At 44.2% G+C, this 11,060-nt stretch overlaps 1 protein-coding gene across 2 annotated transcripts in view; it reads left to right on the top strand.

Annotated features, from left to right (window-relative positions):
- Positions 1–18: 18 nt before the first annotated feature.
- PRMT7 (protein arginine methyltransferase 7) overlaps positions 19–11,060 on the top strand; it is a 50,923-nt gene continuing 39,881 nt past the window's right edge. For both annotated transcript variants that reach the window (XM_068528220.1, XM_068528219.1), the window contains exons 1-3: positions 19–106; positions 4,039–4,214; positions 7,030–7,066. In XM_068528220.1, the coding sequence (XP_068384321.1) occupies positions 86–106; positions 4,039–4,214; positions 7,030–7,066 (234 nt within the window). In that variant the 5' untranslated portion in view covers positions 19–85. The remainder of the gene's footprint in view (positions 107–4,038; positions 4,215–7,029; positions 7,067–11,060) is intronic.

Genomic DNA, 11,060 nt, shown 5'->3' with positions numbered 1-11,060 from the left:
CCCGCCCCCGGCACGCTCAGCGGGCCCAGGGAAGTCCCGCCTTAGCACGCCTGCCGCGGTAAGATGGCGGTGGCGGCGGAAGTGAATGGAGCGGTTCTCCTGGCCGGTGAGGCGCTGGGCTGGTTGGGAAGGTGGGGTCGCGGTTGAAGGGTCGGGTGCAGCCAGCATCCTGTGCTCAGCCCAAGGCGTCGGCGGAGGAATGTGGCATGGTCGTACTCGGACACTGGGGTACGCATCTCTTCGGGACTCTGGAGGAACTTTCTAGAGTCCGTATGGGGCGGCTCAGAGCTCCCGGGCCGGCGGTAGTGCGGGGTTCTAGGCGGTCCCAGGCTCTGCCATCCAGTCAGGTCATTGCTTCTAGCTGGGCCTGTGACTGAGCACCTCTGCCGGGACCTGGATCATAGGACTTGGTGCCTCCCTTCAGCGATAGAGACCCGCGCCGCAAAATTAACGGAGCTCCAGCCATCGCGCCTCGACTGGGCCACGGTTCCCTGGCTCACTGGTCTTTCCCAGTCACAGTATTCTCAGTAGTTGAAAATCTCAGTAGTTGGAAACCAGTCTATCTACCACACACTAGCCAGAGCGGCCCTGTAAAAGCGTACATCCAACGTAGATATTCTTTTGCTTAAAACCCTTGAGTGGCTCCCAGTGCATTTAGAACAAAATCCAAACACCTTTCCGCAGCCGACGTTGCAGAAGCCCACCCCTAGTCGCCCATCATTTCTTCTGCTCAGAGTGCTTCAGTCACTCAGGCTTTTGTCACTCTGCACCTTGTTCTTTACATTTTAGGACCTTTACTTGGAAAAGTTGGGGTAAGGATTCCTGAAATATGAGCATTGCACTTTCACAGCTTTTAACCTGGGTTATTCTGTAGGCCTCAACTTAGATGCTCTTTTCCTCAGAGAGTCTTTCCATAACTTTGTTATTCTCTTTCATAGCGCCCTGTATATTTCCTTTCTTGCTCTCAGGTAGTCTTTAATTGTATATTTATATTTATTCTCTTTCTCCCATTAGGGTCTGTAAATTCTTGGAGGACAAGAACCTCCTCTGTATTGTTTACGATAGTCCTCTAGTCCTAATACAGTGCCTGGCATACAGAAGGTGCCTAGTAAATTTTGAATAAATGAACCAGACGTCTGCTCTGAAATCTGACTAGTAAAGCAATTAGGGCTTGCAATGGTGATTTCCATTAACCGTGTGAGTTCACAGCTCTTGGAGAATGAGGAGGAGGTTAGAGTATCCTGAATCTGGAGTATGGGCTCCTTCTTGGAGAGGACAAGTCCTTATAATACGAGGAGATTCATCCATAGAAGATGTTTAGTGTTCACCCAGAGAGGTTACAGGACATGGTTCCTGTCCTCAAGCATTTATTTAGACTTATATGAAACCAGTGACTTCTCTACAGATCTGAAAAGACATTGTGGTCCTAGTTACAGCCTCTGCAACATCACAGATGAAAAGGGAATTCCATAAATTACAGTTCTTTACTGTACTCTTAACCTTTAAGTGACTTTATGGTTGATTCCACATGGACCACAGGATAAGGGTTTCAGGACTCTTCACAACGTGGACCCCACCAAAATGTTTGACTCCTTGTTCAGTGAAACTTCAGCTAAACGGATTAGTTCACTGTGCATGATGGTCTAAGCCTTTCTAATCTGGTGAAGTGCTCTCTCCCTCTCCTCACCCACCTAAATCCTACCCATCTTTTAAACTTTTGTCTACTACAGCATTTGTTGGACACAGTTATCTAAAGCATATTACAAATTATGGTAGTTCTAGATACTCTGTCTTTTAATAATAAGTATTAGCAGAGATGTGCAGAGCTGATTGTAGCAGCGCTTTTCAAACTGTAGGTTGCAACCCTTTGGTGAGTTATTAAATCAATTTAGTGGATCGTGACCAACACAAAAAATAAAAATTAAATACAGTGGACTATATCAGAGGGTCTTGCCTACAGGAAGACTAAGTATTGTTTTGTGAAACTTTACATGTGCGTGTGTATGTTGTCTCTCAAGGTAAAGCATATTTCTTACTGGGGTTGTCGGAAAGCTTGAGAGCCACTAAATTAGAGAATAGATATGCTGAAGTAGAGTTAGAGGTAGAGTTTTACTGAAGGACAAATTGACTACTTTGAACCAGTCCAGTGACTGCCTGAGTCTTTTCAGAAAAGATTGTTCTCCATCCTCTAGTATAAGAATTCAGTGTTTATTTAGTTTAGATAACTTCAAAAGAAAGTAACTCTTGCCAGTAAAATGCCTTAGGAATGTTTAGGGTCCTGTGGAGTAGGCATTCTTTCTAAGGTTTCCTGATGATGGATCTGTTTATCAAGAAATGAATGGGAGTGTGGAACACTTGCTGTTTTCTGAATGGTAAGTGGGAGGGCACTGTGAGAGGCCATATCTGCTGAGAAGTACTTTCAGACTTTGAGCTTTGGTGTTTATCTCTCAGAAATAGATCTCTTTGGAGAAACAGGCCATATAAGATATGCATGTGGTGACATTTATTTGAAGGCTTTGGTTTTTTTTCAGACGGAGAAAGGTTTTTAAAAATTGTTTTTAAAATTGAATATGGGGCTTCCCTGGTGGTGCAGTGGTTGAGAATCTGCCTGCCAATGCAGGGGACGCGGGTTCGAGCCCTGGTCTGGGAAGATCCCAAATGCGTCGGAGCAACTGGGCCCATGAGCCACAATTACTGAGCCTGCGCGTCTGGAGCCTGTGCTCCGCAACAAGAGAGGCCACGACAGTGAGAGGCCCACGCACCGCGATGAAGAGTGGCCCCCGCTCGCCGCAACTAGAGCAAGCCCTCGCACAGAAACGAAGACCTAACACAGCCAAAAATAAATAAATAAATAAAAATTTAAAAAAAAAATTGAATACGGAGTGGATAAGTAATCATAAAAAATAGTGAGGCATAAAGAATGACAATATCATGGACACCTGTATTCCCACCACCCGGTTTTTTTAATTTTTAATTTTGTAAAATTTTTTTTAAAAAATTTATTTACCTTGGCTGTGTTGGATCTTCGTTGCTGCGTGCGGGCTTTCTCTAGTTGCGGCGAGCGGGGGCTACTCTTCGTTGAGGTGAGTGGGCTTCTCATTGCGGTGGCTTCTCTTGCTGCAGAGCACTGGCTCTAGGCGCGTGGGCTTCAGTAGTTGCAGCTCGCGGGCTCAGTAGTTGTAGCTTGCGGGCTTCAGTAGTTGTGGCGCACAGGCTTAGTTGCTCCGTGGCATGTGAGATCTTCGCGGACCAGGGCTCGAACCCTTGTCCCCTGCATTGGCAGGCGGATTCTTAACCACTGCGCCACCAGGGAAGCCCCCACCACCCAGTTTTAGAAAAATAACAATACTGTTACTTTTGAAGTCCCTTGTGTGGCCCTTGTTGATTCCATCCTTTTCCCTTCCCTCTTAGAGGTAACCGCTATCCTCATTCCCTGCCATGCTTTTTAGTGTGATCCCTGAAGAATATATTGTTCTATGTTGAATACTTATAAATTTCATATGAATGGAATCATTTATATTCTGTGATTTGCTTCTTTTTTGGCTCAATGTTATATTCCTGGGATTAGCCATGTTTGCATATAGCTCTGATTTATTTGTTCAGGTGAGGTTTCTTTGTTGGTTTGAATTGCTTTTTCTTGGTATTTTTCCTTAAACTAAGTGTTTACCTTTCTGAGGCAGTATTGGTGACACTCCTTTACCACCACCCCGATCTCTTTGTGTTCTCCTTTCCTTCTAGCCCTTTCCTTTGCTTTATTTCTCTTCTTACCTGCCTTCACCTGAGGCTGTACTCAGGTGCACCTGTAAGGCTCATTTGACCCTATTGGAATCATTGAGGACTGCTGAAGTTTCCAGATAGCTTTCTGAGTTTTTGTCTTAATAGTATTTGATGTTATATGCTGAATATAAAACCAAGTAACTCTGCTGGAAGGATTAAAATGCTGATTAACAAATATTTTCAGTGACTGTGACATTTTTGTCTATTTCTTGATTTCTTTTTTTTTTTTTCCTCTACATTTTTGGGCATTACAATTTGAAGAGACTTCTGACGATCAGACCTGTCTACAGGCAGCTGGCAAGGCTGCTTTTCTACGCTAAAACTGAGGAGCTAATTGGCACCATGAAAGTCTTCTGCGGGCGGGCCAACCCAACCACGGGGTCTGTGGAGTGGCTGGAGGAGGATGAGCATTATGATTACCACCAGGAGATCGCAAGGTAACAAGGGTTTTTCCACAGTTGGCTGCAGCTGGGTGGGGCCCTTGATCTCAAAGCAGATGCCTTGGAATCCAGTCTGAGTGGGGAATAGGCTGTCACCCAGTGCTTCTGATCAGGGCAGGTGTTGGTCACCAGCAGGTCTGCTCAGTTGGGCAGGTTTGTGTGGGAGTTAGGCAAAGTTATGCCTGTGTGGAGAGTCAGACATTTTGTGGCAGCTGTACCAGAGTCCCCGAGGATCTGTCTTGTGGATCAAAGAGGACCCAAGGTTCAGTAGTAGTAGTAGTAGTAGTAGAAGAGTTTATGACATTTAATTATTTACTTGTGTCACTGAAATGGTGGCACATTTATCATATAGTTAAATTCTCTTTAATGGAAAAAGTGGGAAAAAATGAGGTTTTTTTTTCCTTTGGAGGGATGTTTAAAAGTACGTAAGTGCGTTACTGTTGTTTAGCAATCATTAAGTGCATATGACACCGTGCTAAGGCTGTGAATACCAAAATGACAAAGATAAGGTTCTCATCCTCAAAGAACATGCAGTTTTGTGGAATAGAAAGACATATAAAAAATTATGATACCATGAGATAAAAGTCAGTGGAAATGGGCACAAAAGTACATGGAAGCAGCAAGAACCAGCTGGGCTGGGAGGGCGATATTTGAATGATTTCCTGAATCTAAAGGGAGGGAGATTGCTTTCTGAGCAGCAGGGATTATGTGCAAACTTCCAGATGAGCTAGTTTGAGGAATGGCTAGCCAGGTCAGTGTGGCTGGAGTGTGGTGCAAAATTAGGGCTATGGTGAGAGAGGATGCTGAAAAGGTAGGCAGGGGTCGTGTTGTAATTGGTGGTAACAAAATGCAGGAAGAGGAACCTGATTGTATAAGTTCTAGTTTAGCCACTTCTTAAGCTACTTGACTTCTTAACATCAAGTAGCTTGACGTTGGCCAAGCTACTAAACTTCTCTGAGGATCAATGTAGTAATATATGCCTCATATACAGTATAACAGTATATACCTCAGTATAACAATACGTATATCTCATCATATAATACCCTTTTCTTAGGGTTATTTGATGAGTGAATGAAGTACAATGTCTGGTACAGAGTAAGGGCTCAAACACATTACTTTCTTTCTAAATATTTTGGACGTTATTTTCTGAGTGATTGAGGTGTTAAATGGGAAAGAAAAAAGATTAGGTTGCATTTTGGAACATTAAGCTGAGAGCAGTGTGGAAAGTAGGTTGGAGGGTGTGAAAACCATATGGGCATTTGGGTGGATATTGCAACCCCAAGGCTGAGAGAGGGGAGGTGGAGAGAGGAGGAAAAAGCTTTGCGAGAGCTTGAGTTTGGTAACTCATTGGATGCAGTGATGGAAGGAGAGAGAGAAAATTCAGTAAGCACCAAGATTTCTGGTTAGAGTGACTACGTGGATGGAACTGTTATTCCTTGAGAAGAACACAGGAGGAATGGGTGTTGTTGGGGTGATGAAGATTAGGTATCTGGCTTTGGACATCCAGATGGAAATGCCACTGGGCAGATAAATATGGGTCTGGAGACAGTTTGCAGTTGTTAGAGTTGAAACTGGAAGAGATTGCAGGCTTTCAGAGATTGTGTAGAATGTGAAAGGTAGAGGGCTGGAGAATGAATCCTGGAATAGCTGATGAGGCAAGACAACCAGGAGGGCATGGCCAGAGAGTAGAAAGGAAGAGAACATTTCAGGAAGAGGGAGTGTCCAGCAGGGTCGGAGAAATCCTGGATGTTAGTGATGTGAGTGAGCTGGTGGTGCTTAGGGAGAGTGATGTCAGTGGAGTCAGGGGAGTGAGTGGGTGGTGAGGCAGGGAAGATGGGGGAGTGAAAATGCCCCTTAAAAGGTGGAGAAAAGTAGAAAGGACCAGATTTCAACTAAACACTCACAGGTGGGTTCAAATGTTAAAAACCTTGGTATGCCATTAAAAAAAAAAAGAAGCCTTTGCTTTTGGTGCAGTGTTCCTCAAAATGTAGAGTATGAAATACCTGTGTCACAGTTGCCTGGAGCACCAGTTCAAGTGCAGATTTCCAGACTCCAGGTCCATCTTCTAGATCAGAAGCTCTTTGTGTGTATTGTGGGAATCTGCATGTAAAATAAGCTCTTCATTAATTCTGATGTCAACCCGAAGCTGGAGGTCCTCTGTTTAATGAGAGTGCCTTGACTCTCACCTGGAATTCTCAGAAAGCATCTTTGGGCTGAGCCTGTTGAGTTCTGGGGGCTTATCCTGACCCTGCCAGAGATTTTTCAAGTTTTTGAATTACTACGATAGAAAACATGGATAAGCAGCTCTCCTCCCTGTAGTTTGGTGAACGCTTCTTAGTTATCCCTGATGACAACTAAGGGAAAGTGCCAGGCATGATACCCTTCACACATACAGCAGGCATATACTTTCCCTTTCCCCGATTCCTCTCCCCAGTGTTACATGTGTGATCATCCCAATGTACAAATGTATGCAAGATTATGTAAAGTATTGGACACATCTGAGATGTTCCTGAGGAAAAAATCGTATGATGTACAACATGATCAGTATGCTAGGACTATGGAATTACTGTGACAGGGCTAACTATCAGCATTTTTAGTCCGAGAGTCTTTACTGAAAATAAACATCTTTCTCTGAGATTTTTTCCTGCAGTACAGGAGAATGACAGTTTATAGCTCTGTTAAAATAGTTTAAAACGGGCCTGGATATTTGTTCCATCTGATAAAAGAATATGTTTATATATGTGAATATTCTCATATGTTGATGTTTATCATTATTAGCAGAAGTTTCTGACCTGTCTTTTTATTTTTTTAGGTCATCCTATGCTGATATGCTGCATGACAAAGACAGGGTAAGTATAGAAGGAAACTGTTATCTTGATGTGGTGTTTGAAACTTTCCATTACAAGAAGGTTAAAAACTTCCCCCAGAGGCGTGATGTTAGAATGATGCAGAGAGGCAGTATGGTGTAGTGGTTGGGAAATCAGGAAGCTGGGTCCTACTTTCTGCTCTGTTATTGACTTGAGCGTGACCTTGGAGAAAACATGGGACCTCTGCAGACCTCATTTATTAGAATTTACAATGAGTGGGCCATACTAGCTGATTTCCATGATCTCTAGATAAAAATACTTTAATTACACAGTTTCACCTTGTATAGTCAGTTTGTAATTTTAAAATAAAATCTCTAGAGGTCACTGCAGACTGTATTTTGTAAAGCATATTTGGCTTTCACTGCAGAATTACATTTCAGCTTTTGTCCTTTGTTTCATCTGAGTTTTCTTTGTCTGTTTGAGTAAATGTTACAGTTCTGGTCTTATGATGGCTAGCAACCCAGGATTTCCTGGTCTACCAGAGTGCTTGACTAGTCAGCCTCATCCAGATGGTTCAGAAATTGGGAGGCTTGAAGGAGAATGATGCAGGGCTACACTTAAAAACTGAGCAGTGCACTGCAGAAAGATCAGGGAACATGGCAGGGCTGGTCATGAGGCTGTGTTGGTGGTGGTATCTCCTTCACCCAGCCCTGGTTAACTGCTCAGCTTGCCTACTTCTTGGCAACACTATGACAGAAGGACCTCCTTCAGCACCATTAGTGTGTAGGCTCCACGGGAGGGGCCAGGTGCCTCTCTAATTTTCGTCAAATACCTGAGTGCCTTTGCTGAGCTGTTGGGGAATTACAGAATGTGGAACAAATATTGTTCCCGGCTTTTGACTAATCCTTTCTAGTTTAATGGTCTTCTTCTTGGACTCGTGGGCCTATGAGCCTCTCTGATTTTAGTGTCATCGCCACTGAGGGTCCTTCTTGACCCAGCTTCCAGGGGATTTGGACAAATGGCATTGTCATCCATCTGGTCAGCCAAGCCAGATGGCGCCCTTTTCCTTATCTGAGCCTGTAGTTAGTTGGTCATCAAATTCTATGGTTCTTTCAACCCCATTGCCTGCTCAGCCGTCATTTACTGGCGTTGGTCCCTCTTCTCCTTCCTCTATACAACAGCCCAAGGGGTCTTTCTGAAATGCCCATCTGATCATGTTACTCCTCTGGTTGAAACCCTTCAGTGGCCTCTCCCTGCTTTTGAGGTAAAATTCAACTGCCTTGGTGGAACATTCCTGACTCTTCATTATTTACCTCTAACTTCTGTTCTCCCCTCCCCAGTTCTGCACATGAGGAAATGGAGTCATAAGCTGCTGGTTAGTGGCAGAGTCAAGAAAAACATATTTCTTTATGCTTTTGCATGGTGCCTCACATTTTGTTGTTTTATTTTATTTTTTTTTTTTTAGTAAGGTTTTATTTATTTATTTATTTATTTTTTTGGCTGCGTTGGGTCTTCGTTACTGCGCGTGAGCTTTCTCTGGTTGCAGTGAGCGGGGGCTACTCTTTATTGTGGTGCGCAGGCTTCTTATTGCGGTGGCTTCTCTTGTTGTGGAGCATGGGCTCTAGGTGTGCGGGCTCAGTAGTTGTGACGTGCAGGCTCGGTAGTTGTGGCTCACAGGCTCTATAGCACAGGCTCAGTAGTTGTGGCGCATGGGTTAGTTGCTCCCTGGCATGTGGGATCTTCCTGGACCAGGGCCAGAACCCGTGTCCCCTGCATTAACAGGCAGATTCCTAACCACTGCGCCACCAGGGAAGTCTTGTTGTTGTTTTAAAACACTTCCAGGGCTTCCCTGGTGGCGCAGTGGTTGAGAATCTGCCTGCCAATGCAGGGGACACGGGTTCGAGCCCTGGTCTGGGAAGATCCCAAATGCGTCGGAGCAACTGGGCCCGTGAGCCACGATTACTGAGCCTGCGCGTCTGGAGCCTGTGCTCTGCAACAAGAGAGGCCGCGATAGTGAGAGGCCCATGCACCGCGATGAAGAGTGGCCCCCGCTTGCCACAACTAGAGAAAGCCCTCGCACAGAAATGAAGACCCAACACAGCCATAAATAAATAAATTAATTTAAAAAAAAAAACAAAAAACACTTCCATTATCCCATAAAATTGTTTCCTGTTTGTTTGTAATCAATCCTGGTACCCAACTCCCTGGTTGCCCCCGCCCGCCAGGCAACCACTGATAGGTTTTCTGTCTCTATAGTTTTGCCTTTTCTAGAAATTTCATCTAAATGAAATCATATGATATACAGTCTTATGTGTCTTTCTCCCTTCATTCATCATTTGAGGGTCATTCATGTTGAATGTGTCAATATCGATTCCTTTTTTTTTTTTTTTTTGGGCCATGCTATGTAGCATGCGGGATCTTAGTTCCCCGACCAAGGATTGAACCCACGCCCCCTGCATTGGGAGCACGGAGTATTAACCACTGGACCTCCAGGGAAGTCCCAATATCCATTCCTTTTTATTGCTGAGTAATATTCCATTATATGGATATACCATGTTTTATCCATTTACCAATTAACAGACATTTGGATTGTTTCCAGTTTTTGGCTATTTTGAATAGTTTTGTTGTGAACGTTCACATATAAGTCTTTGTGTGGACATGTTTTCATTTCTTTCAGAAAATGTATAAGAGGGACTTCCCTGGTGGCGCAGTGGTTAAGACTCTGCCTGCCAATGCAGGGGACACGGGTTCGAGCCCTGGTCCGGGAAGATCCCACATGTCGTGGAGCAGCTAAGCCCGTGCGCCACAACTACTGAGCCTGCGCTCTAGAGCCCATGTGCCACAACTACTGAGCCCAAGTGCCACAACTACTGAAGCCCGTATGCCTAGAGCCCGTGCTCTGCAACAAGAGAAGCCACCACGGTGAGAAGCCCGTGCACCGCAACGAAGAGTAGCCCCCACTTGCTGCAACTAGAGAAAGCCCGCGTGCAGCAACGAAGACCCAAGGCAGCCAAAAATAAATTAATTAATTAAAAAAAAATAAAACTACAAAGTTAAATAATGTACACTTAACATATAGACCCAGCAATTCTACTCTTATACATTTTTTTAAATTAATTAATTAATTTATTTTTGGCTGCCTTGGGTCTTCATTGCTGCCCATGGGCTTTCTCTAGTTGCGGTGAGCGGGGGCTACTCTTCGTTGCGGTGCACGGGCTCTAGGCGCACGGGCTTCAGTAGTTGTGGCACGTGGGCTCTAGAGCGCAGGCTCAGTAGTTGTGGTGCACAGGCTTAGCTGCTCCATGGCATGTGGAATCTTCCCAGACCAGGGCTCGAACCCGTGTCCCCTGCATTGGCAGACAGACTCTTAACCACTGTGCCACCAGGGAAGTCCCTAACTTTGTAGTTGTAATTTCCATTTTTTCTAATGGCAGATGATGTCAAACATCGTTTCATGTGCTTATTTGCTATCCGAATATCTTTTTTGGTGTAGTCTAGGGTTTTGAACATTAGGTAGGACTCTTGATAGATACTACCAATTGCCTTTTAAGAGGGCTCCAATAGTAGCTTTAAAGTTGTATAATTAATTTTATTGATTTATTTTGTATACAGCAGGTTCTTATTAGTTATCTATTTTATACATATTAGTGTATACATGTCAATCCCAGTCTCCCAATTCATCCCCACCCCCTGCCACTTGCCCCTCTTGGTGTCCATACCTTTGTTCTCTACATCTGTGTCTCTGTTTCTGCCCTGCAAAACGGTTCATCTGCACCATTTTTCTAGATTCAAAGTTGGATAATTAAAAAGTGATAGCTAATTTAATGGGTGTTATTAATTTGGAACATATGTGGGCCCTGGTTTACTGTTGAGGATGCTGCTAATTAGGGTTCTCAGGTGATCAGCTCACTGAAACTCCCAGGCCAGCTCCCAGTCCCACCCTCTTTCTTGTTACCCCACAGGCACAGCTACACAAAGAAAACTGTGCCCTCCTGCTTTTTGGGGATATAGTGTATTTGATGTTCATTTTCTTAGT

Source organism: Eschrichtius robustus, chromosome 19 (genome assembly GCF_028021215.1).
Source record: "Eschrichtius robustus isolate mEscRob2 chromosome 19, mEscRob2.pri, whole genome shotgun sequence".
NCBI classification, from domain to species: Eukaryota; Metazoa; Chordata; class Mammalia; order Artiodactyla; family Eschrichtiidae; genus Eschrichtius; species Eschrichtius robustus.
Note: the sequence above shows the minus strand (reverse complement) of the source record. Positions and strands in the feature narration are given on the sequence as shown.